The following is a 27,467-nucleotide window of genomic DNA, read 5'->3' on the forward strand; positions in this document are numbered from 1 at the left end:
GATTACGTACCCAAAGGACGGGTGTCAAGAAGACGGAGCAGCCTCTTCTCCGTGGTGCCAAGTAATAGGACAAGAGACATGGGCAGAAACTGATGCACAGGGAGGGAAGTTCCACCTGAATGCGAACAACTGCTTCACTGTCGAGGTGATCGAGCAGCGGAACAGATTGCCCACAGAGGCTGTGGAGCGTCCCTCGCTCGAGAGGGGGCAGGGAGGCCGGCCCGGCTGACCCAGCCCGGCCCGTCCGGCGGTTCCGCTGCCCCCAGCCGGGGCGGGGCGGCCCCGCCGCGCTGCGTGAGGCGGCGCCCGCGGGCCCGGCGCGGGGGCGGGGTGGCCGCGGGGCCGGCGGCGGGGCGGCTCCTTCTTTGGCCATGAGCGAGGAGCCGGCATTCGGCCGCCGCCGCCGCCTGCGGGACGCGGGGAGGGAGCGGCCGCAGCGAGGCTCCGCCGGCGGCAGCGGCGGGTGGGATGGCCCAGGCCCGGATCAGCGCCAAGGCCAGCGAGGGGGCGCCGCAGCAGCCGCAGCAGCAGCAGCAGTCGGGCGGGCAGCTCCGCGGCCGCTTCTACCGCTCCACCTCCATGGCCGACCGCTCCAGCCGCCTGCTCGAGAACCTGGACCAGCTGGAGCTCAGGTGGGGCCCGGGCCGGGCGCTGGGGGGGCCGGGAGCCGCTGGCCCCGCACCGCGGAGCCCTGCCCCGGCTGGGGGGCGGTGCGAGGCTCCTGGAGGGGACCGAGGGGGGAAGGCTCTCCTTCATGGGGGACAAAGTTTAAAAGCGGGAGCTACTGCTCAAAGGTGAGTTAGCGTGGCCTGGAAATACACGAAAATAGGAATATGTATACGAATGTATGAGAGTGGACGTTTTTCAGGGAAAGCGCGAAGGGCTGTGTCGGATTTATTACCCTTCAGGGTGCGGGGAGCCTTTAGCAGACGGGGCTGCGCTCTGGAGCTGTGACACGGCGGGGACGAGCCCGCGCTGCATCCTGACTGCCGTCCCACCCTGTCCCCCTATCCCGCACCTGCGGGCAGGTGTTTTATAAGGAGATGCAGGAAATCCGAGGATAAAACATGGTGTCATTCAGGCTCTCGGAGACTTTGGCAAGCCTTTAAGCTGCAGTGCTGTATGCTGGCGTGTGAGGCTTCTTGTCTTCCAAACCTCCCTTTGCACTTACTGGTTCAGCTGTGGATGTTCTTGTGTTTGTGTCCGCCTCCTCTCTGAGGTGTATTAAAACGTGTCACTATAAAATGTGAACAGCATTGCATTCTGCAGTTGAGGTGTGTTTTTCCAAAGTTATTATAAATGCTATGTGAATTTCATAATTGTTCCGAGACATGTCCTAACTTTTTCTGCTACTTGACGTTCCCTAAATAATACCATTTTACTTTTTTTCCCAGTTTGGCTTCATGAGAGATGATACCTTGCCTTTAATCATCTTCCCTGTCCTCTCAGCTCTGCTAAATTACATAGTGTCCTTTCTGAGGTGGATGGATGTGCAGAATGCCACTGATTCACCTCCTCTGGTACTGTTTCAACACACCCTTTCCTTCATTACAGCTGCATATTGATCAGCAGCTTTCATAGAGCCACCCAGAATGTTTCTAGGACTTTCCTGTAATTAAAAGAGCTCTGTGGATTGCAGGAGTTTTATTTCCCCTTTCTGTCTGCATTACTTTGCATTATTCAGGAGTGGACTCGATGTGCTGTTATATTAGCCTTTCACTTAGCTTGATTAAATCTCCTTGAAGTCCTTTGCAGACTTCTCTGAATTTGACTAAACAAAATCACTGTCTGCAAACAAGTCTCACTGCTTACATCCAGGTCTAGGCGTATGATGAATATATAATCAAAAAATTAGCATGAGAATATGCAAAAATGTGTTTTAGATTTGCTGAGTGACTCTGAAACAAAGCAGACAGTTTGGTTAGCCAGCAATTAAACCCTCAATTAAACTTCCCAGTTTGCTGTGGTTCTTTCAGACAGCCATAATTCTAAATGTGGAATAGTAATGAGAAAAAAAAAAAAAGTCTAATTTGATAAAAGTCACTCAAGTCTTATGGTTTTTTTCCTATTCACAACTAATCAACATGCTTCATTTCAAATTTATTTGAATGACAGGAGGAAAAACTTCCAAACTTTCTTCTTTTCCAGCTTGTTTGGTTTTGCTATAGACCCTCAAGATGTTGCTTGTTAATACAACCACTGAAAATTTGTCAAACTGAACTACAGCCTTTAATTGAAACCCTCAACAATCCTCAGTTCTCGAGTTGCTTAAGGTCAGCTGAACTCTAAAACAAGCCTCATCCCTCTGGAAGTCACAGGATCACAGAATGGTTTGGGTTAGGAGGGACCTTAAAGGTCCCCTAGTTCCAACCCCCTGACATGGGCAGGGGCACCTTTCAGTAGGCCAGGTGGCTCAAAGCCACATCCAGCCTGGCCTTTAACACCTCCAAGTGTCCACAACCTCTCTGGGAAACCTGTTCCAGTGTCTCACCATCCTCATAGTGAAGAATTTCTTCCTAATACCTAATCTAAGTCTACCTTCTTTCAGTTTAAAGGCATTGTAAACTGCTCCAGTTTGGACAGCCTTCCTTTTCCTCCCTTTCTTTCCACTGTGAGAGCTTATTTTCCAACAGTAATGGGGTATTTCTGTACCTCCCTGATAGGTGTTTGCCGAGCACATTTCTTCTGTATGGAAAGTGAGCAGGGAAGGGGAGTTAATTTGGGAGGGAGTGCCCGAGGCAGAGGTGGTGAGCGGGGCAGGTGGCACGTTTGCCCCTTGTAAGGGCTTGGACCTCCGTGTTGCCGTGACTGCCAAGATATCTCAGGAGCAGCTGGAAGCCAGACCAGAGGCTCTGTTTATGAGTCTGTTGGTTGTGTAAAGTGAAAACACAGTTTTAGGTGTGATAATACACGAGGTAAGTCAGATTCTTGCTGGCTATTTTTTATCTTCTTTTTTTGTACTTTTTGTCTTGTTCTTTGGATCAACCATGTTCCACCACCATTCATTTCAGTGTTCACAGGACTGCTTACCTGGGAGTGGACACTCAGCTGAAGGAGCTGAGGATGCCAGGGTGAAACCACCTGTTTTGTCTCCTTCCAGTGTGCCTGATTAGCTCTATATCAGGAAAAAAGCTGCTCCTCCTCGGATATTTCTTATTTCCTTTGAAAGCTTATCTGGACCTCCAGCACGTGGGCTTTAATACTGGGCTGTTTAAGTCAGTCATTAGTTTAAAGGACACAGTTATTGCAGCTGTCCTAAGAAAGCAGGTGTCAAGTTTCTCATCTGGAAACAAAAGCACAGCCTGGTCCACCTGTTTCTCAGGGGAATGCTCTGCTCATGTAAATGGTATGTAGCAAAAAAAGGCATTGCTCAGCTAATTGCTCACAAACAGGGAAAATCAGAAGTAAGGACTGTGTTTTTCAGTGTTAGGTAATAGATGGAATATTTATTTGATGTTCAAAGCAACAAATACAATCCAAGTAAAAATATGATTGGAGGTTTTCATCTCTGAGGAAAAAAGACCATACTGCTGCTTCAAAATAATTGATAACTAGGCATAAGTATGCCTAGTTATCAATTATAAATAAATATGAGTATTTTGTGTTCTCTTTTATTCACCTTTTATTATTTGGTTGGTTTTTTTGAGACTTGGATTGTGTTTCCATGACTTCCCACATCAGTCACCTCTGTTAGAAGTTTAAATCTTCCCAACTGTTTTTTTTTTTACACCCCCCCCCCCCCCCCACACACACAAGGAAAGGGAAGAAAAGATTTACAGAAACCTGTGAAGTTAAGAAACCATTAATTTTAGGAAAGAAGTTATGAGAACTGACTGCATGGTGTGATCCTGACACATTATTTTCCTGAAGTTGGTGTAACTGATTTCCATTTTTTTTTTTTGTTGTTGGGTGTTGGTTTTTTTTCCCCACTAGAGCACTGTTCTGAAATGACCCTGTCCCATTGTTGTTTGGCACTCTGTATTGCAGTTTAGGAAATGGTAAAAATAATTCTGAATAAGCAATTTTTGCAAATAAAATAATTCTTAAGATTTGGTTATATTACCTTTAGTAAATTAATGTCAATCAAAGCTCAAGTTGGTGAACTGTGTTTTTCTTTTTTTGCAGTACACATTACTTCTGATAATTTGGCTTTTAGGTCCTACCTCGCATACCAAACTGGCCTTTGGAAGCAGTGATATTTTAGGCATCTCTTTAGAATTGTACCAATTCAGGATAAATCCCTGCAATGCAGCTTTTCCACATTCATCTTAGAACCCAGCAAAGCTGTTGGAAGTCACGGACTGATCTATCTACTGAAGGCAGAACTTCAGTTTTTATGTCAGTACAATGATATACAAAATCTGATTTTAAAACACTATCAAAATTGAAAGTCTGCACTTCAGAACTTTAATTTACATCTTTCCAGCAACTAGTTTTTATAAAAAGTCATGGCAAGGCGTTTTGAAAATATTACTAGACTTCCTAAATTATAGAGACATCTGAAGTATGAAATGACTCCACCTGCCTCATTGCTCTTACTAACCAGTCCAAAATAATAATTAAAAGTATTTGCTCTTGGATTTGCATTGCATTAGCTTTTCCCACTCCTCCTCAGAAAAAACATTAAAGGCAAGACCTGAAGCCTGTGCTTTCAGTGACTAAATTAGGCTAAATATTTTGTAAAACAGAATCATTTCGTGAGCAGGCTGCATGTGAAGAGTGACTATATCCTCAAATGCTCCTGTTCCTCTGCTTTCACCCTCTTTTCTCTTACTGCTGTTTCCCTGAAGTTACCTGCCTTCAGCCAGCCTGTGAGGGAGCAGCAGCTCCGTTCCTGTCCCAGGAGACGCGCCCTCATCTGCAGAGAGAGCAGCAAGCCACTGCTGTCTCAGGGCAGTGCCCAGAAACGCTGACGAGTGTAGAGCACCTAAGAGATTTAACAATGTTTTGATTTGTTTCCCCTTTTCTGGCCAGGTTTCATAAACACTTCAGGAGAGATGGATGGGTTCTCGTGATGCAGCTAGACCTCCCAAGCTGTGCATTGCGAGCATGTCAAACCGTCAGCCAGGTTCACATGATACTCTTGCTTTTCTGTGCGGCCTGTGAATGCAGAGTTGATGGTTTTGGTGCAACTCTTGTAGCCAGTTCCAGCTTGGAAAGTCCTCTGCAAGATCCTCAAGTCTCAAAGAAAAGCCAAGGGCGTGGGACATTTCCCTTTTTTGTATCAGGTCAAGTAAAGTGTTGCGTTAGAGTTCTCCAGTGTTCTTTTCCATTATTCAGCTGAATGCAAAAGCCCCCTCTTTAGAACTGCGGTGGGGAATAAGATATGAATTAAGAAACTGGACTCAGATTTCTCATGCAGCAGTTTCACATTGGCCATGGTGAGCTGAGTCTGCATTTTATGCCACAAGGAGGGCAGGCTGTGGGCACAGAACCACACACCTTACCAAGACCCAGTAGTTACAGGGACAGCAGTCTCTGATGGACTTTTCCCTTATCCTCACTGTATTACATGTGAGTTTCAGCACAGTAACGGGACTGGAGTAGGGGTCTGGTTTCAGGAGGGACTGTTTCATGCCTCCTTGCTAGGCCAGAAATAGGAGCTGCTCCCACAGAAGCTTCCTCCCTGTGTGAGTCACAGTGAGCATCATTCCATGGAAAGCACCACTGAGAATGGGAGCAGGCAGTCCAGCATCTTCTCCCAGTGGCCAAGGCACACCACTTGTGTCAGGGAAACCCTTGTCATGTTAATAAAAGTGTGAGCTTTGTCCCACTCACAGGGTTTTCTCCTTTGTGAAAGGGGTGGTTTGGCACATTGCAGTTTTCAGGAGTGTTTGTTGCTTTGCAGGTGGATTCTATGGGTTTTGCCAGCCTGGTGATCACACAGGGAGCCAGGGCCCCCTGCTGCCTCCATCTCTGCAGCTGCCACCCTCACTGCCAAGTTTCCTGATGGGGACTCAGTCCCTTTCTCTCCTAGTTAGGCAGCTGACAATAATTGCCAGTTGGCTACAGGACTTCTGCTGTGGGGCTGTAGTACCATCAGGCTCTCCATATCCAGATAACCACAGAGTAGGATAGAACAGCACCATCAGTAAAATTAAAGATTTAAGTCTGATTGAATTGCTGTTGTTTCTGTTTGCCCCTCCATTTGTTTGTTTAATTATACTGAGTCTTGAAAAGTGAAGTTAAGATAGAGAAGGTAATAAGTCAGAGTCTGTCTCATGGATAACTAAGAACTGACTGTACTTACTCTAAGCTGAAGTTTAAAATAAGTGACTTTGCAGCTATATAGGTGAACAGCTATTTTATTATTTAAACATTTTGTTTGGTTCAACCATGTACAGGGTAGAGGCTTTCCGTGATGCAGCATCTGCTATGGAGCAAGAGAAAGAAATTCTGCTTGAAATGATCCACAATATACAGAACAGCCAGGATATGAGGCACATCAGTGAAGGTGAGAAGCTACTGTCCTGTACCCTCCAACTGACCCAAAGTCTAATCAGCCCACCTTTTAGGGAGCAACTCTGTGAGCAGCTCTCTGCCGCTGGTAAAGGTGCAGCATTGGAGCCAGCTGAGGTTGTTGAAGTGTCACTCATTATCCTGAGATCTCCTCTTCTTGACTAAATCCATGCTGATTAGGTGGATGGAGTACCATGAACGTCACTACTGTATATGTGAAAGCCTACACTCAGTTCATGGATACATTTTCAAAATTAAGATTAACATTGCTCTCCTGCAGAAGAGACATTGATGATGATGATGATGATAACAGAGTTGAAAATTATTTTGACTACTGGACAGGCATGAGTGCTACAAAGTGTACAGCCTGCAAGAACCAGATGATTAAGATCATTGTAGTTGTGTGATTCATGTCTTTAAATATATTCCCTAAACCTGATTATTAGGTGCTTTAAATTGCTAGTTTATTGGCTCTTGAAGAGCCTATGTTTCATACTTTTGAAAAGCAGCTATGCTTTCAGAAAACCATTTTTTTCATGGCCTCTTATTATATCTACTTCTCTCTTTATGGCCTTCTGGGGTATTGTCTAAATCTCTCCCTCAGAATGGCACAGAAGTCCTTAATGACCCAGTTCTGTTACTGAATCTGTTTCCTCATAATATTGTATGTTTTGCTTTGAAGTGACACAGCGAGCATTGTGTCAGCAGTGGAAAAACATTGCTTACAATTTTAGTAGAGTTTAATGCCTCATTTCAAATCATACTCTATGAAATGCGTATGACTTGGGCAAATGTAAAAAGCTTATTTCTGCATTCTGGAAATCTTGTTGATTGTCACTTACTTAAAAAAAAAATTGTTTATTGCTAAGTTATAGCAGTTTGAGTGTCTTGATGATGCTACTTGCACTGGAAAGTATTTGCCTGTAACCAAGAATATTTTCTTGTTTTGAATTGAGGTGAGAGAGAAGAACTTAATTTGACTGCTAATCGCCTGATGGGCCGAACCCTCACTGTGGAGGTTTCCGTGGAAACCATCCGCAACGCGCAGCAGCAGGAATCCCTTCTGCATGCCACCAAGATGATTGATGAGATCGTCAATAAACTCCTTGATGATTTGGAAGACGCCAAAATGCGTTTAATGTCACTTTACGGTGCTTGCACGTCCGATGTGCCAGCAGGACCCATCGATCAGAAATTTCAGTCTGTGGTCATCGGATGTGCCATTGAGGATCAGAAGAAAATCAAAAGGCGCCTAGAGACTCTGCTCAGAAACTTGGAAAATTCTGAAAAGTCTATCACGTTGCTGGAGCATCAGAAATCATCTGTTCGGCAGTCTTGCAACAGCAAACAGGATTAACGTATCCTACTGGCTACTTCTGGCAAACCACAGGATGAGCAAGTGCCCATAAAAAGCACACAGTAGCCAAGAAAAGAATTCTCTGTACGAGCACACACGTATATACACATCCACATGCACCAAAGTATCTTTGATTGCGAGGTGCAGGCATTTAATGGGTTTTGGTAGCATTGGCATTTTCTTTTGGCAGTAAGGAATGATATCAGTTCTTCTGTAGAGTCGATACTGCTCTATTGCAAATTGTAATTGTGCTTCTGCTGAACTGACAGAAACTGAAAATCTAGCCTTTCCTCCATTCTCCTGGGTTTTTTAAACTAAAGTTTTGTCCTATCATGAGATTTCAGCTTTTCTCTCCTGTATATGTAGTGTGTGAACCAGACTTTTGGGGACAAAAGACAAATTATGACAATAAATCAAAATAATTAATAAACTGTTTATGGTATTTTCATAAACAACACAGTGTTCTACTCATCACCATTTATAATTTTGCACTTTTTGAATATTTTGAATAAACCAATCACAATACTTTGTTAGAGATAGACAGCTACCTCCAGTTTGTAACTAAGTGAAAAGCAACACATGTATCCCAGGGATTACTAGCTAGGCTAGAAATTACCTCTCAAAATCCCCATGCCTGCTGAACCATTCTGCTCCCACAAGCTCATTTGAGATTGCTGTGTGTTTTTTTAAAGATAATAGAAAGAGGAATTGTACATCAGCTACTACTCCACTTTTTCATCATCTATGAAGCCACGGAGCAAAACATTTTGACTTCTCACCAGGCAAACACTATTTTTGTGTCTTGTGTAGGATGGTGCTTTGTACATCTAGCATTACTCACCTCTTTGTGTGAGTGGTTTTTGGTTTGTTTTTTTATCTTCCAGTCTCTCACAGTAACTGCTGCACATCATCACTGAGCTCTGTGGCTGTGGGTCAAAAGTTGCAGATTTTAGGGTGTGCTTGAAATTTTGTCACCCCCTGGAGCCTGGCCAGTCTTGCAGTACTTCACCCAAGGGTGGCTGTGCCCTGAGGGGAGCAGGGTGCTCTCTGCTCAGCCACCAGCCTGCTCAACTTGCCTCAGGTTAAAGCGCAGCTGAAGGAGCCCAAAAGGTCTGAGTGATGCCACCCACCACAGCTGCCTTGGTGGCAGTGCCTAGGGTGTTACAGCTGGAGTGTCACACCTGGATGCTCTGGGGCCACGGTGAGACCCTGCACATCAGGCTCCTGCACAGCCAACAGTCAGGAGCCTGTGGTTTTAAATGCCTTGAATGGCCTCAGGGGCTCTGCAGGAAAACTAAAGAGCTGTCCTTCTTGGAAACTTCACCTGCTATGAGATCACTGTCGCTGCATTTATTTTGCAGAAATGGCACTTCAGGTGGGTGCTTCAAATGCAGTTCAAGTTTCAGCTTCGAGATTGTGAGAAGTTTGTAAGAGTTGGTGACATTAATTCTGTAATTCCACTTTAAAAACTCTTCAAGCTGTTCAACAGTATTAAAACCCTTTACAGTAATACACAGCCTGGGCTGTTTTCAGAACTCATGCTGTGCAACATTTAAGTTGAATAGCGTCTTGTTGCTTAGATTATTCCTTCAATATTTGGGTTTTTAAGGCCATTATAAGGTTATTCAGGCAAAAAAAGTATTTTTGTTTTCTTTCTTAGATCCTCTTTGTACTGATACCTAGAAAAAAATTTTTTATAGCACTTGTGCTATCACAGAATTGCAGAAGAGGTGAGTTAGAAGGGAGTGATGAAGGCCATCTAGTCTAATGCCTCTGGAATGAGCCTAAAACCCTGCCAATTAATCCTTAGCAGGGTGTTAAGCAAACACACTGATTTTCTGTGTTAAAACTGCATGCAAGAGGAAGCAGGAGTATGTTACTTCTGATATTCTTCAGATACCTGTGTAAAGAGGCAGATGCAAATGCTGATTTGTGTTTTACTAAAAAAAGAAAAAATACCAAAACAATGCAAAACCCCCAACTAACCATCACTAGTGACTATTTACCTGTTTATTTTCAGAAAATGTACCAGGCATCTTTGATATATTAATAATACTTTAGTGCCACTTCCAATGTCTACAATCTTAAACATTGTCATTGTATTGGCCAGACCAATCAAAAAAAGCAAAATGACCAGAAAAGAATCCCTATTTTGTATTTCAACCACATGGTAAAGAAATCAGAGGCAAGAGCTAAGAAACACTGTTTCTGTTTGTCTAGGGCATCCACACTCGTTCCTTTCAGTGCTCTCATGTGCTGCCTTGGATCCCAGCTGTTGGCAACACACACCCAAGAAGCAAGCACACGTTTCTCAATCAGATTGAGGTTGCACAGCTTGTAGTTACAGCAATTTTTGAAATTTAATATACTGACAATTTAATATAACCACAAAAGTAGTGACTTATATCAGACCCAACAATAAGCAAACAAATGTTTTAAGTTGCATGATGCAACTAGTGTCACTTACAAGAGAACAGCAGAATTAATTTGTAGGGATTTTGCAGAATAGCATACACACACAAGACACTCAGTTTTAAACACTGATTCTTCTGATTGAAGATTTATGGTATGTTGACTTTTGTTTAACAAATCTGTTACATTTACTTGAGATCATGATGGTGATAAAACCAGTTACGTACATTTCCTCTTCTAGCCAGTTACATTTAAGCCATTAGTGACAATGCATCTTAATCCTCACAATGAGAGTGGTGTTTCTTCTGGTCCACAGTAATTTTAAATTTTTCTCATCAACTTTAGTGAGTTTTGCAGAACTGACAAACTATTTATCAGTATTACCCTTCTACAAGAAACCTGAGAATGAGCCAAGTTCAGTACTAGGACCCACCTGGTGTTGAGATAACTCATATAGAACACTTCAACATAGAACATTAGCAGGTTTCTCTTATTCCATTAATAGCACCTTTCATCTTAAGCATTGCTGTGTTTTTCATTCTATAATTGTGATTATATGCTTGGATGCCATATTTAACAGAGAATTATTTTATTCTCTCAATACTACTTGTGCATTAGAAAGAAGATCTGCACAACTTTTGCTTCCTACAAAAAGATGGCAAGGTCGTTTCTATGAATTCGAGCTTGCTGGACCATCCTTGCACTCTAATTTCGGTACAATTCAGGTACTGGAACTTCAACCGAAGGCCTATGACTACACTTAGAAAAGCAGCAGGGGCTCAGGTAGTGTCACTGGAATGCAGCAGCATGTGTGTTGGCTTGCTGCATGATGAACTCCCACAGAGAAGGGCAGATGTTCACCTGTTAACAGCAGGAGCTCTCAGCCTGAAGGGCGCATGAAGCTTCAAGGGCAGGCTTGCTGAGTCTTGTGCATGTACCTCACATAACCCCCCCGAGTGCTGCATGTTCAGCTGCTCAATGCTCTTTAGATTATCCCACCTCTACAGAAATAATGTGAATGAAAACTTCATGTCAGATGTGCTGCAGCCCAATAATGAAGAAAATAAAAAGTTATATTTTACTGAAGCATAAAAATTAAACAGGAATTCAGACTGACAGTGTGGTAATTCAGGCATTTTGACTACCAAAGTGTTGCCTTAAGAAACACTGAAAATAAGAAAGTTTCAAAATTGTCTTAAGTGGAATATATAAAGTTTTTCTTAAATTAACCACACACACACAAGCACAAAAATTCGTGTGATCAGTCATACAACTTTGAGATTTGCTATTTCCAGTTGGAAATACATCCCTAGCATTACTGCTCTGCATCTAACGATGCCCCACGTACTGGGAGAACACCCATTCACTGAATGGATACAACAGAGAAGTGACAAAGCTGTAGTGTCATACTCTTTAGCGAATCCCTATTTCACTAAGACATTAACAACCACTGAAGTTTCCTGCTAGTGGTAGCTTTATCAGCCAAGGGCAAAAAATTGTGGCAAGATCCAGATAATACAGCCAATGAGCTCTTCAAGATATACAAAGAATATACAGGAGTGCAATGAATTTTGTGTCTTGTGGCACAAGAATCTCTTGCTCTTAATCCAGAGTATCATGGACGTAAGAGAGCTACATCCACACCCACCATGCAGTCCCAGGGATACAAAGAGAAGAGCATTTTTATTAGCAGCCCTGCACCTGTAGGTTTTGCTAACTAAAACATATGATATTTTAATGGGTACACTTTGAGTGGAGAATGAAGTAATGTTTGTAATAAAAATTATTCATGAGGGAGAACACAAGTGCTAAAACATTTAGGCATGTGTCTTCTTCCAAAAGGCAAACGTTAGTGCCACTGAAGAGTGATGTGAATACCTAAGGGTTCCTGCAATCTACAAGTCATCTGGTTTACATCTACACACTAACCCCAGCAGAATAAAGAATCAAAATTTTCAAGCAACATACATGCAGGGCACTTCCCAGAAAGATGCTAATTTGAGCAGTGTCTGTCACAGTCATATTAGAGAACAAGCACTGCAAGGTCTCAAAAAAAAAAAAAATCCACTTTAGATTTAGGGGGGGGGAGTAAAATGAAAACTCAGTTACCCAGTGCTACAAGTAACTATTCCTACATTAAAGTATATGCACTACCTTTCAACATATCTTAAATTCATCAAGTCTGTCAAGTCTCCATCTATGAAACAACTTCTGAGTCATTAAAAGCAGTAGCTTAGTGACATACTGTAAATACAAACAGCCTATATCAATTGTACAGTGTGTTACAGTATAACATAAAATAGTACAAATTGTCATTATGTATAATACTTACTTTCCAGTATGCTGTACAAAGTCAAACAAGGCAAAAAGGGATGTTTCAAACACTTCGTGGTTTTGTTTGCTTTTCATGAAAAATGAATAAAACCCCATGAAACTTGTCGACAGACAGTGAAATGTAAAAGTTGCCATATTAAAATCAGTTGTCAAAATTCTTCATGCATACACTCTCCCCTAAGTTGTGAGGTGGCCCCATGATGTTATAACCATCCTATCCCAAGTACCTTACTTCTTAAACTGCTAAGACAGATAGGACTTGACTCCATTTATACATACAGTGATTGAATGCACTTGTTAAAAAACAGAGGCCTTTATCCAAGAGAAAATACAGGAGACATTATGGTGAAGAACACATGGTTTTGTTGCAAGAGCAAAGGGGATGGGGTGCCCTCCTTGCCAGCAACAGGACAGCTCTAACAGTTTGTCAAAGTAACTGCGGTACTCGGTAGAAAGCCTCATACAGTAAACATAAAATACAGAATTCAGAGATCTTTAGTGTTTGTGCATAACTTGCCACTCACTTCTCTCCCTGCAGACAGTGGGAATAAGAATACATTTCAGTTTTCATACTCATTGACTTGGAAACAAAGTCAGTCAAGCTTTCTACAAGAATTCACATAGTGAAAAGTCCTTCCTTCAGAAATATACAGGATCACTCAACCAGTTTTCATTCTTATACACCATTTATAAAACTATTAAAACTCTGACTTTTTTAAGCAGCAGATTTTGCATTTGTCACTGGCAGACTTGTAGAAATCTTAGAAAGTTAAAATTATATCATACCATACAAAAACATGTAAACAAAATGGATCATTTTTATAAGGCATGCAAGCTCTCAAAGAGGATTATAAAGTGTTCATTTTTGCCAAACAAAAGGTATCTAATTTTTAAAAGCACCTTAGTGATTTAGGAGCCTTAGCCCAAATAACCTTGAAGTTAGATTTGGGCTCCTAAACATCTAAATCAGTTCTGTAAAATTACTGAAGCACTTTGAAAATTTTTTGCCATGTCGCTCATCTTGCAGAATTAGACTTCCTTATTTTTAAATCTGAGACAACATTCAAGAATGTCTCCCTAATATAATCAGCTGCAATTTTTTGAATCCCTGTAACTTAGTTTATGGTATCTATGAAAAAATTTCAAATACGATAAATACTTTCTAACAACACTTTGAAAATTCCTTTTTCATAAGATGACAACAACAAATAAGATACAACAATCAAAATTGAACAAGAATATGATTATTCATTCCTTTAGAACAACTATTAGTGTTATTTGTTCAACCTGTTAAGACTGAGAAAAACAAACTTACAAAACATCTGCAGCATAGCATTAGGTAAAAAGGAGCATTTTTGGCACCACACATTTTTAAATCTAAGCTTTTAGGCCTGAAATACAGCAAGTTAAACATACACAGTGGCAGCTTGGAAAGCCTCTTCTGAAACGCAACATTTTTAAAGGACAATTGGAAGATGCCATTTGATGATCACTAGCTGATATCTAAGTAACGTACACATTGGAGCCAAGCCTAGATACTCATCCCAAATGTTTACACATATACCTTAGCACATACATATATAATGCAAGGATCTTGCACCCACAGGACTGCCAGAATCCTGGCAGAACATTAATATGGTCAGGCATAAAATGAAGTAGTGCTTTTTTGCTCTTCATTTATCGTGGTAGTATCCTGACTAACCAATTCTAATATTTTCTTTGAAATTTAATGGCAAGGTTGCTACATTACCTTGGGCCATAGAGTTACAGTCCGTACCTATATATGTAAGTACTATCCTTACATTAAATGTGCTTTGCAATTCAGTAATACCTAGTTCATAGCTCTGTAAGTAATTCCTTGAAAAAGGAAAAGCTCACCTATCTGTACAAAGTGCACAAGGCAGCCATGGTTCTGTGTGTCGCCACCAGGTGTCTCATGCCACACAACAAACCCACGGCATCAGCAAGTTCATTGAAATCCACGCTCTCTCTAGGAGGCACAAGATTTGCTAAAGCACCGGTAAAAATACCTCTACAGCTGGCTTTATTCTGTATTCAATTGCACAACTTCATCCAATTCTCTGAGTTGCTTAACTTCCTCCAAAAGTGGTCTAAGGTATACTGCAGTTGCTAAAAGGACTTCTGTTTTTCTTGGTCCTCTGTTTGTTGGGTTTAAGGTTGATGACATCTCCACCATTAAGAGTGCTAGAATTCTGGTTGGAGTGACTTCCACCAGCTGTATTAAAAACACCTACAGAATTCAGACAAGAGAAGTATTTGTATTTGTTTACTGCTTGCAGCATAATACATTACCACTTTAGACGCAACACCTGCTAAGGCATAGTAGAGCACCTCAAACGTATAAACTAGTTTTTAAATCTATTTTGGGTCAATTTTGCAGCTAAAGTGGAAGTAGAAACAGTTGGAACTACTATCTAGTTGGAATTTAAAGCTAGTATGCATCTGTGTAATTGAAGGGCAGCATATGCACTCATCTGTGTATGTTACTAACTGCAAAAAGTTGTGGTTAGTTGAGTAACATAATAGAAGAAAAACATACTGATTTAAAATTCAAGAACTTTGTTGATACAAAGGTAAGTAAAAGGCCTGAATAAAAACTGAGTGCTTTAAGGAAAATAAATTACCTGACTCAGAAATGCTTTAAAGAAGACCTACAGAAGTTCAGTGCTTTCTTACAGAAGGCAACATACAAACACCTTCTGATTACATGCCAGATTCTTTCCTGATGAGCCTTCTAAGTCCACACTGAGATGAGCAATGCTATGTTATGCTAATTACATTAAAAAAACCCAACAAGCATCCTTCTCAAATCCTTGCACAATCTTGTTTAAATTAATTTAGTAAAAGGACGCTTGCCAAGCATTAGCTAGGAACTTTTGTGCATCAGTTTGACCATCTTGTAATTTTAAAGAATCACAAAGTTATTTTACAGAAAGAGATGATATCCTGAGATAGGGAGGTAATAATTGACTCTGATTCACCTTGTATTAATTCCATAAGGAAACAGATGAGACCATAAGCTTTGATTGCACAAAATACCGTTTCTAGGGTTTTTTTTATTATAGTATACATACCAATCTTGTTACTGCTTGTATGTACTACTTCTGAATCTTCTGCTGTTTGTTGCTTGAGCTTTTGAAGATATTTATCAGCCAAATACTTAAAAACTGGAAAATTAAAAAAGAAAAAAGGTCTATCACAGAATGCTTAAAAATAATCATCATCATAATGCCATTATATCAAAATTCTGCATGGTGACCAAAGTGCATTTCACACCCCAGGTTTAGCACAACCTGATGAGTGATTCTGGGCAAGCCTGTGTCCTAGACAGAATCCAGGTCACCCCAGTATTGGTCCAGCTCCTGCAGTTTGCAGTACTGAAGCCTTGCACAGAAATATCTCAATGCTCTTATAAAAAAACCTGGTGAATACATATTGCCAAATGTTTCAATTAATGCAACTTGGAACTTCTTACAATTATGCAGTAATTTAATACATATATATTTTGCAAGAAGCCTTAGAAAAACAGTAGTAATGTAAAATAAGTCTATTAATAAAACTTGGCAACAAGGTTTTTTCTAATTAACTAATGCTACCCTCATTTCTATTGGCTTATATAAAGCTGACCTAGGAATCTGAAAAAATATACAACTAAAGCAGAATTTGCAGAACCTAGATGTGTTATGATTATTTACATTTGTAATTCAACTCATTTAAAAATCATACAAGAGTTTTACATTTTCTCTTGCAGATTTTTCCCATGGTGAATGATGTTAATAGAGAAGAAACAGAGAGTTTACTATTAATCATGGCTAATTAAACAAAAATATATCATTAGGGAGTATAGTACATGATTATTCAAACCCAGCCCACAAAAGACAGAGACTCAAAATTTTAACACTACTCTTATGAAATTAAGTACATTAAAAGTGGTACCTAGGAACTAATCAAATATCACCAGAAGACAAAACACTGCAAGAGATGCAATCTTTTAATGTACTTCATTTAAATATGACTAAAATAAAAAATAATTGTTTCTATCAATTATTTATTAACTATTAACAATTACAAAATAATCTGTTCAACAATATTTATGTTGCAATAATTCAGCTTCTACTATGTGTATTTGTTTTCAAAACTCCCGCTTACTGACAATCATTAGGACTAAGGAGCCTTAACACACTGGCACTTGTGAACATGGCAGCTGTGTGTGTTTGTGGAAGAGGAAGATGTGCATGAAGAAACAGGCCAACCCACTGATATCAAGTAATGTTAGCTGTGTTTAAGATGTGCTGCTATGGAACACAAAAAGGGTTGCCACAGCATGCAAGGATGTGTAAGTGCCAGCTGGCTGCAGCCCGGGGGATGCTCGGGGCCATGGAGCAGCGGCCGGGCGTGCCCTCCCTGCGGCAGCACCTACCTTCGCTCACGTTCAGGTCTTCCTTCACCGACGCTCGGTAGAACCTCACCTTCAGCTTCTTCGCCAGCGCTTCCGCCTCCTCGCTGCACGACACAAGAGAGCTTTGTAAGTCCTTATTTGGTTCATTTGTCAGAACTTATTCTTATAAACAAAGTGCTTCGCTTTAAGTTAAACATGGCAAAGTGGTTTAAGAAATTCAAGACAGTCAAAAAATACCTAATTCTTAATTTCTTTACAGTATCTCCACTATAAAAAGAAGGTATTTTACATGCAGTTTCTTTATGACTCAAAGAAATTCTTTCCAATATTTACTGACTTCATTAAATAAAACTTCCCAAGGGTTTGAAGAAGTGTGTGGGTGAAACCAAAAGGAAGGAAGCTGTAATTAACAGAACTATCACTGCAAACTCTAAACAACAAAAATTAAACCTTAAGTATATCTTAATGAAGCAGTATGCTATGCAATCAGATGAGTGCACAGATGAAATCAAGAATTACTTTTTTCTGTGAAATGAAAAGGAACTTATGTTAAAGTTTAAGCAACTTATGAATACTTTCCTAAGGAAAATCAAATCATCAGAAAGATTATGTTACTGAGGCAGACAGAGTATTCTGAGAACCAAACCTAAGTGACATACCATGAATAAAGGAGGAGTTCAAATGCAATTTTGCTTTTCCTTTGAAAAATCCTCAGAATTCTTTGCAGAAGAAGTAGAAGCTGATTTATGCCATCAATGATAGCAAACAGACAACAAAGAAAGCCAGTGTGGGAAACAACAAAAAAAGAAGAAATAATTTAAATCTCTCAGGAAAATGAAAGAAATTGAAGAAGTGGAGAATGATCACCTTGATCATGCACTATTTTCTACATGAAATGCTGTGGTAAATAAACACATTTGTTAAGCTGATTTTACAACAAGAATGAAATTGGTTACATACACAAGGGCAGAATGAACTGACAAGAAAATCTGTAAAGAAAAATACAGCAAGGAAGATTCAGCACCATGCAGTCTGAGAATATTACCACATATTTATTTCTATAGAGGCACAATGTTTTGATAAAAATGAATAATAAAAAACAAATCAAAGAAAGCAAAGAATATTAGCAAGCATTCACTAGCCAAACAGACAATATGCCTTCAGTGGTGCACAGCAGAGTTTAAAAGTCACTGAATTTTAACAGGAGAGAAAATCTATAGTTTTAGATCTTTAGGGGAAAATAAAAAGGCTGTGAATCATATTATGCCAGAACCAAACTTTCCACGTCTTTCCTTTATTACTTTTGGCTTCAGGATGCAGCATGAAATAAACAGAAAGCTCCTAGCTTTGCAGCACATCTACCCAAGTATGTACACTCATGCAGCAACATCTGCCTCTAGGGCACATCTAGATGCAGGACACAGGTGGGACAACCCAGATACTCTTAAGTCTTCACCAGAAACTCTCACAGACTTCTTTTTTTGAAACTTGTGTATACAGGAGGCACCTATTGATCTTTAAAAGTAGTACAATAGAACTCCTACTTCTTTATGCAAGAGTCATCAAGAAGATCAATCTTATTCTGCACAAGAACTGTGGGAATGTCTCCAACTTCAGTCACAACTTTTTGCTTCCAGGTAGGGATTGCTTTGAAGGACTCTCTGTCAGTTGTAGAAAACACAAGAACACAAGCCTGGGCTCCTAGAAATATACAAATAAATTAGAAATACAAATATACAAAAATTAGCCAATAAACAATAGAAAAAACAAATTGTCATCTATTTAAAATATGATGGATTTTTTAAGTCTTTCCCATGAACATGCACATTTACCACCAGTTTGTAAACCACTGGTCATAGATTCCCTAAATGAAAATTCATTGCCATATTATTTTGATCTTTACAGACATCTTCATGATGACTATGGGTCTGTTACCTTTAAAGCTAATTCCAGCATATTGAATGCATGCAGGGGAAAAGAAGAGGAGGAGATCTGGAAAGGCTGGAAAAAGGGAAGGGGAGGTTCATTTATTGCTGTTTTACAGACAGATTAATGGAGGCCAGAAGGCAAATTTTTTTCCTGTAAGCAGCATCTGCAAAGCACATTTCACATTATTCTTTGTGGTACAGTAATTTGGATTCTGAAAAGCAGAAAACTTTTAAAAAAATATTTCAGATGAAGATGTGATTATTTCAAGTAAATTGTTAGTAGCTTTTTGGTGAAAATTAGTGTGTTTCTAATTAATACTACCAGATAGTCTAATAGTTCTATTAGAGCACTACAATAAATGTTACAAAGTCTTTTGTTACAGTTTTGTAAATAAACAATAGTTAAACTCCACAGCTGAAATATTAGTGTGTGATCTTTTGACTGTCCAGTAGCCCTTTGTTAATTCTTCAGAATTATACGCCTTCAATATACTAGTTATTTAATAAGACAGTATGAAAGGAATAGATAGCCAGGGTTTTTGAGACTCTAGTATAATCTTGTGGTGAACCTCTCACATTAATATCATATAGCATGAAAAATTTTTCATCAGTATGAATTTTATCTCTGAGTTTCATGAAGTATCCCTGACTCCTGTATTCTGTTCATGTTTTTATTTTTCTGAACCACCCAAGTTGTCTTACTAGGTTTGCTTTTATTTAGCTCTTTAAAAGCCAGGTTCAGAGTCTATTTTCAGAAAGATTTCCTATGCTCTTTAACATTCTTCCACATGCATATTAAGACTCTTCTGGTATGGTTTTATACAAAACAATAAGAACTGCCCTAAGAACTTCAACTGAAGCTCTACCAGTAAAAAAGCAGCACTGCAGCCTTCCATAATCTTCCCTATTATTTGTATTGTAAAACTCTTTGTTTTCCCTACTGTCCACACTGTATTCTAAAGTACGCAATTATTCTGATGCAATTCCTGTGACAAATTCATTGTCACGGGTGTAAAATTCATTATTATTCTTTCCAAAGCAGGTTAGTTTGGATTTGCCTATTATCTCACAAAGTACCTTAATGGAGATGAGAGCATTTATTAAACTACTCCCACCATCTGTACATGCATCACTTTGTTCAGTTTCAAGACCAAGAAATCCTTTGTGAAGTTTGCAAACTAAGACACCTTCACCTCATCTTTCTCCTCCTACCTATTCCTTCTGAATGCTACCACAGGTAACAATAAGTTTAGAGGGAAAAGCCCTCATATGTTGTAGGTAAAGAGAAGGTAGTATACTACATCAGACCGTATTCAATTTACATATAGTACAGGTAGAATGCAGTGGCCATGGACAGTAAAAATACCTCAGCTTGCCCATATTTGTTTCAAAAGGGACTTATATGACAGGCTTTAATAAAGAATCAAACTGAAATACTTTTGAGGACCTTCAAGATTTTTACAACAAACAGTAAAACAAAGCATCATCAACCAAGACTAATTCTATACACTCATGTCATTATATATTTCCAAACATCTGCCAAAGTTTTCAATCACTGGATCATAAGTATCAGACTTAACTAATCCAATAACTCTGTAAGATGCTTATTCAAGAAGAGAAGACAAAAGTAGTTTTCTTCTCAGGTTCAATGCAAAACAGTATCAACTGTGATCTTTCTGAAATGTGCTTCAGTATGGTGAAGAAGTCATTATGGCAACAGAGTTCAACAGAAGATACCACAGGGCAGAGATTTTAATATGCAAATTCTTTTCCTCTTCAAGAAATCCGCTAAATACTAATTATTTTTACTGAAAACATAAACAATTTAAGAAATTATAATATGTATCTAAGAGTTCTAAGGAGAAAAAAAAAAGACAAACCCTAGAAGCCACATAAACACCTTTTTTTATGCAGGGACTGACACTATTCAGTAACATTACTAGCTCAGCCACTCACTGCTAATGGAGTCATACACCACCTCTGTCATACCACAGATTACATACAACAACAGGCATCAGCAGCAAAGGCTCAGGATAGTATCAAACAGGAGCATAACAGCTCAGGATGTTCTCAAAGAATATTTTAAATTAAGCCTCTTTTGCAAGAAGCTGTTCCATAAAGCAACTTTAAAGTACTGGAGAAAATGACATGGTGTGCAATTACTGCGTTGATAATTCCTCTATATTTTTAAATGTTTCAACTGCCTGCAGCATCACTGACATAATATTTATACCTAGAACAATTCAGAAAAAGAAATTAGACACCAGTGCTACTTAATTCAAGTAAAGCATGAGCTTGTCAGCTCATGAATTGGTCTCAAAGATCCTCAGCACACTATCTCATCCCCATGGACTACATAACCACATTTTTTGCCTTTCATAATGGTACAAAGAGTTTATAATAGAAAGTCTAAGGAAATTCCTTGCCATGAGAGGACTCTCACAGGGTACCTGTGAGTACCTGACTCTCACAGGATACCTGACCCTACTCATTTCACTCAGTACTTTGCATTACCTTTTCCAGGCTATGATAGAAAGCACATATTCCCTACAAAACTGATGGTGACTTGTTCAATCTCACACTGAGATCAAAACCCAGTATCATCCTACAGAAATTCTTGTTTACTGCTGATGTTCTAACCTCTGTGGGTCCTGGCTGTCTTAGCAGGATTTAATGTCTCCTTAACAGTATCTAAAAGAACTGTACCTGGGCAGTATTGCAGGCCTTCCATTATCATATTTGCTACACACAAAAGGGTTTAACAAATGCAAACTAAAGCAATCCTATGAAGGCTTGATTACAAAGAATGAACTATTTTGCAACAAAATGAGGATCTTGACAATTTGACTAATCAGCAACTGTGTAACACAGTAATTAGTAAGACGTCTGTTTTCCATCAAAAACCTAACAAGGATGTTCAAGATATACCAGTGGTAGTAGAAGGAAGAAGATACATACACAAAAAAATTATCAAAAAATGCTTTGAGAAGCATTTGACTTCAATCACATAGAAACTGGTGAGAAGATGCATGGGACAATACAAAAAAATTATTAAATATATACAGTGCCTCCTTCAACTCTGAATTTAGGCTGCTGGACTCCTTGCACTGTGTGATTGTGGGCATGCAACTACATTGGCTGCACACACTTGCCTGCACATAGGAAATCACACAACAAATCCACTGTCAGCTCCAATTCTCTTTCTGTGCAAGGCTGAATGAATCTGGTCCTTGGACAAGAAACACTCAGAGACAGGCTCTAAAGCATTCATGTGTGAGCACTGAAGAACTGACAATGCACAGTGTCCCAGGGGAGTACATAAGCCCTAGTGCAATGATAGTGTGACAATGACCTGTGGGAGAAGCAAACCTTAAATTAACAGCCAGCATCTATCTTACCTTAGAAGTGTCCTCCCCTTATCAGCAATAATTAGCAACAAAATCCTGACATTTCCAAAGTAAGCTTGACTTTTTTGCTTCTATAATAATGTGATTGTTGAGGCTAGACCAGAATTGCACTCCAGGCTCTTCCAATTTCCCTCATCCTTCATAAGCCAAAGTCTAGTGTAGAGCAGTCTCTGTATTGACACCTTGAACTATTTATTGTACACTCATCATGGTGCTACAATGTGTACAGGCTGACTGTGCTGAAAGAACTTCTGTACAAAGAACTCCAAGGCAGAGATCTAACAGCTCTGGGCATGAGTCATGACCAAGATTTCAAGATAGTAATGCGATTTTTAAATTTTGTTTTTAAACCAGCAGGTTGCTTGTGGTAAGTGAGGCCAGTAGGTGTAGTCTTGAGTTCTTCTCAATGCTCCACATCCTAACCTATCAGTCTCAGTAATTAGGAGAAAGTCTTTGGCTTGAAGCAACTGGGGAGCGCAAAGCACACAAAAGGATCAAAGGCCAGGACAGTGAAAAGGAAGCTTCAAGAGAATCAGCTACTACCATCTAAAATTCGCATGCTCAACTTGTCAGCTGTAAATTATTTATATCTACATGACAAAAGAAGATCTTTTTCTGAGGAAACAGTAATCATCAATCACAGGCAATAACAAGAAGTATCACCAAGAAAACCCACCTATTAGCAAATTGATTATGAAACATAAAACAATCATAAGACTGTAGCACCCTGAAACAGCTTGGCATAATCATTATTTTATCTCCAAATGAGGTAATTCTATACTATAGCAGTATATTTCTCCCCCATCTCAGGTAATTAGTTTGCAAGAACTGAACAGTGGAATATTTACCAAGTAATTTGTATCTCTTCCATTAAAAAAACCAAAGAGAAATATTTACAGAACCATAGTTAAATTATAAGCAAAGAAAGCTTAAGTATGCGATTTGAAACTGGTTAAATAGATAAGCTGCCTTTACACAAATAATATAGTTTATTTTATGCAGTAAATACACTTTTGTTACTGCTCTTGTTTTAATGTATTCGAGGCAGACTGTACTAGCAAAAGAACTCTTGTGCCCTGTAAACTGTCTTTCTAGAATGACTGTTGGATTTCCTCCCCTTAGATTAATTACTGTGTGCCTCATCCACAGTTTTTGGAATATTTATGAATATGTGTCTCACAGAAGTAATGAAGCACTTTTAGAGGAGAAATATACATTTGCATCTGATTGTTTGAATGTCTACACTCTATCCAGTTTCTGTGCAGACATTTTTCTCATTTCATTCAATGTTTCCTAAAGGGCACTACTGCATAAAGCGGACTTAATTAAGACAAGGAACTTGCACAAAGAGAAAAAATATTTAAGAATTGAAAAAGCTGAACTAAACATTCTTTGCACACACATGAAATAACTAAAATTCTTAATACAAAGATACAAAAATATTTTAGAGATGTGCAGACCAAGAAAACCCCAACTACCAAACAATAAACATGGTATTTTCACCTCTATAGTAGGCCTTAGTTATTGCATCAAATTCCTCTTGACCTGCAGTGTCCCATAACATTAGCCTGACATCTTCACCATTAACTCTGAAATAAACAAGACAGTTTTGTGATCAATACAGTAACAGGAATAAATCAAAGCAAATGTCATGGAAATGCTTCTGCTTCTACACTATAAGAGTAATCCAAATCAAATTTAACTGGATTTAAACATAATGTAACTTATTACTAATATTGATTCACCTTTATAATGTACTATGGCAATAGTCCCTCAGCTACATTATATGTTCTTTACAGACAATCTGTATTACATTTTCCTCTTCCTCCTCTATATTTCCCTCTACAATGAAATATAAGATAGACATTAAAAAAAACTTAGGTGCCTGAAGGCTTGTGCTTTTCCCTTTTTCATCAGCTTGCAGAATTTATAGAATTTTCTTACTTCTCATTATCATAAGACTTTCCACTTTACCAAACATAATAGCATACGACCTGCTTATACTGCATAAAGACACTAATTTTTTCACTGTCAATTTTTTCTATATTGGCTAATAAATTTGTGTAATTATCATAAGCAGTTTCACTTCTTCACAATCACAAAAAAATGATTAAAAAATAATGAACTGGTGGTAGCATACAAAGCAAACTTGTCAAAGAGTCGGGTATGGCAGATATTCCAGATTTTATTTATATTTTAAATTTTTGATGGAGAATAAGGGATATAACTGTGCAAGAGAGAAAACAACTCCTTTTAGTGTGCTTCAGAAACAACAGGCCTTGTTTTCCAAGCCTTCATAAATTTCAGGATTATAACAGAAAAAAGAAATAGAGAGAGAGGTAAAAATCAATAGTATGTCATCTGTTTAATACATACTGGATCTGTCTTTCCAGGAAATCTACACCAATAGTTTTCTTGTAGTCTTTTGTAAAAATCCCCTTGCAATATCGCTGAATCATACTGGACTTCCCAACAGCTCCATTTCCTACTACTACCACCTTGATGGCCACCTCCATATCTTCTTCCAACATCTTTGCGTCTCAGGTGACTCTCTGGTTTATTCAGGAAACTACTGATTCTGTCAACAAAGTAAATAGCTATTATGTTCATAAAAATGCTGTGAATAGAAAGCAAGAGGCAAGATAATCACACAGATTAGGGTCCTATATATAGATAGTACAATTTATTTCTGTCTTTGTCACAGATTCTTTAAATGACCTCAGACAAGTTATATAACTAGCTTTGGTTTGACACTTACTAACTGAAAATTATAAAAACAGGAGGTAGAGGATAATTTATTTGGCTTAATGCAAAGATATTTCACTAATGTTTTGGTGGCTTTTTTCTTAATGAGGAAGAAATGGAGGCACTGAACTACAAAATCACAGGATTGTTAATGTTGGAAAAGACCTCAAAGATCAGCAAATCAAATCATTAACCCAGCACTGCCAAGTGCTAAACCATGTCCCTAAGTGCCATGTGCACACATCTTTTAAATACCTCCAGGGATGGTGATACTGCCCCATTGCCCCAGGCAGCCTGTTCCAATGCTTGATAACCCTTTCAGTGAAGTTTTCTAATATCCAACCTAAAACTCCCCTGGCAAAACTTGAGGCCCTTTCTCCTTGTCTATTGCTTGTTACTTGCAGATGAGACCAACCCCCACCTTGCTACAATCTCCTTTTCAGGCAGCTATAGAAAGCAATAATTTTTCCCCTGAGCCTCCTTTTCTCCAGGCTAAAGGACCCCAACTCCCTCGGCCTTTTCTCACAGGACTTGTGTTCTAGACCCTTCCCCTCATTGCCTTTGTCTGGAGACCCTCCAGCCCCTTAATTTCTTTCTTACAGTGAGGGGCCCAGAACTGCACACAGGATTTTGAGGTGCTGAGTACAGGGGGACAATCCCTGTCCTGGGCCTGCTGCCCACTCTATTGCTAGTACAGGCCAGGGTGCCACAGGTCTTCTTGGCCACCTGGGCACACACTGGATCATGTTCAGCTGCTGTTGCCCAGCACCCCCAGGTCCTTTCCCACTGGGCCCCATTCCAGACACTCTGACCCCAGTCTGTAGCTCTGCATGGAGTTGTTGTGACCCAAGTGTAGGAGCTGGCACTTGGCCTTGTTTCATCTCACAATTGGCCTTGGACCATCAATCCAACCTGTCCAGATGACTCTGCAGAGCCTTCCTGCCCTTCAGCAGACCAACACTCCCACCCAACTTGGTGTTACCTGCAAACTGACTGAGGGTGCACATGATGGCTTCATCAAGATCACTGGTAAAGTTATTAAACAGGACTGGCACAAACACTAAGCCCTGTGGAACACCACTAGCAACCAGCTGGCAGATGGATTGAAACCTATTCACCACCACTCTCTAAACCTCCATTCCTCAAATACGTGCCTCCCCCTAACTTTTCTCTAGGGAGCCTGTTTTTATCCCTTTTCCCCTTCACATCTAGTCTAAAACTACTTCAGTGAGTCTTAAAAAGTGTTGTAAAAGTAGTTTCCTCCTTTGAAACAGATCTACCTCATCTACTGCCAGCAAGCACGGTTGTTGTGTAGACTGACTCACCACCAAAACCCAAAATTCTGCCTGTAACACCAGGCTCTTCCACTTTCTTCCTATTTCACTCCCTGTGACTGTAAGGCCAGAAGAGAACACTGCTTGTGTTCCTGCTCCCTTAACCAGTTGTTCCAAGGCTTTGAAGTCTCACTTGACTTCCTTGCACTTGCTACAACTTCACCACCGCCCACCTGATAAAAGCAAATTCTAGGCCACGTTTTGCCGTGCCGGGATAGCATCACAGTAATATTTTGCAGCTGCAAACTTCCTCCCAAGAATCAGATCACGCTCCTTTCGAAGGAGGAGAAAATATTCCCGTTTTAAAGGCTCTGCCCATCACCACACTCGCACCCGTGCTGGCAGAGCGCGGTTACCCGATCCCTTCGCTCGGCTGGCTCAGACGGATGATGCTTCCTGCCTGCACGAGCCCACACCCGGCTACCCGGAGCTCGGCAAGCCCCGTTGGCACCGGGAAGCCAGATGGCCATTTTGGGCGAAAACAGCGGCAGCCACCCACAGGCCTCCGCAGGGATCCATCCCACCGGTACCTCCCGGCCCTGCCCGAGGGGCCACGCCGAGGGCGAGGCTCGGCCGCCCCGGCCCCGGCCCCCGCCCGGCCCAGCCCCTCTCACCAACCCCTTACGGAGCGGCGGGCGGCGCTCCCTCCGAGGGCACGGCGCTGGAGGGGCGCAGGGAAGAGCAGACGGAGGAAAGGCGAGAGGAAACCGCTCGCTGGGGCCGACCCAACCCGGACGCACATCCCGGCTGCCCGCCCGGAAGCGCCGTCAGGACCGGGGGCGCCGCTCGGGGAGGCGCCGGCCCGCTGCCCCCGCCCCCGCGGCGGACCCCGCTGGGAGGGTGCCCGGGGCCGCTCCCGGGCCTGGGCTGCGATGGTTGTGCGCCCAAGTCGGGCTTGAGGCGAGGGAGAACTTGCTTTTGAGGGGTTTTCGTCTGGGTTCCTGAGGAAAGATCCGGACAATGATGTTTTGCTTTCCTACGGATGCCTTTATCCCTGGTCCCTGGTCCACTCCCTATACGGCATCCCTCACCTCATTCTCCATGGAAAACAAACCCGTGTGATCAGTCACG

General features: G+C 40.5%; 2 protein-coding genes across 4 annotated transcripts; one reads left to right on the forward strand and one right to left on the reverse strand.

Moving 5' to 3' along the window:
* The first annotated feature begins 296 nt into the window (after window positions 1-296).
* BAG2 (BAG cochaperone 2) lies at window positions 297-8,246 on the forward strand. Its single transcript, NM_001245620.1, is given in 3 exon segments — window positions 297-632; window positions 6,345-6,454; window positions 7,416-8,246. Coding segments are annotated over 3 exon segments (675 nt in total). The 5' UTR covers window positions 297-468; the 3' UTR covers window positions 7,817-8,246.
* A 1,552-nt stretch (window positions 8,247-9,798) lies between these two features.
* RAB23 (RAB23, member RAS oncogene family) lies at window positions 9,799-27,159 on the reverse strand. Of its 3 annotated transcripts, none has more exons than XM_002194305.7 (7): window positions 27,015-27,159; window positions 24,694-24,895; window positions 23,821-23,906; window positions 18,527-18,683; window positions 17,004-17,086; window positions 15,658-15,750; window positions 9,799-14,813 (listed from the first exon to the last, which is right to left on the reverse strand). In XM_002194305.7, exons 2-7 carry the CDS (start codon window positions 24,846-24,848, stop codon window positions 14,674-14,676), a joined length of 714 nt encoding a protein of 237 aa, XP_002194341.3. In that variant the 5' UTR covers window positions 24,849-24,895; window positions 27,015-27,159; the 3' UTR covers window positions 9,799-14,673. The 3 variants fall into 3 exon arrangements, with proteins under 3 accessions (XP_002194341.3, XP_030125356.3, XP_072782593.1); XM_030269496.4 differs by having other exon boundaries at window positions 10,152-14,813; window positions 27,011-27,145; XM_072926492.1 differs by having other exon boundaries at window positions 14,550-14,813; window positions 27,022-27,150.
* Between the last annotated feature and the right edge of the window lie 308 nt (window positions 27,160-27,467).

The sequence above is a fragment of the Taeniopygia guttata genome, chromosome 3 (assembly GCF_048771995.1).
Source record: "Taeniopygia guttata chromosome 3, bTaeGut7.mat, whole genome shotgun sequence".
Lineage (NCBI taxonomy): Eukaryota > Metazoa > Chordata > Aves > Passeriformes > Estrildidae > Taeniopygia > Taeniopygia guttata.

What these genes read in the sequence shown, in the direction of transcription:
- RAB23 (XM_002194305.7), bottom strand. Translation starts at nt 24,848, where the DNA reads ATGTTGGAAGAAGATATGGAGGTGGCCATCAAGGTGGTAGTAGTAGGA. An exon ending in TTCCTGGAAAGACAGATCCA is followed by an intron (nt 23,907 to 24,693) that starts GTATGTATTAAA and finishes TGTTTATTTCAG; the next exon opens with AGTTAATGGTGAAGATGTCA. An exon ending in AGACCTGAACGTGAGCGAAG is followed by an intron (nt 15,751 to 17,003) that starts GTAGGTGCTGCC and finishes TTAATTTTCCAG; the next exon opens with TTTTTAAGTATTTGGCTGAT.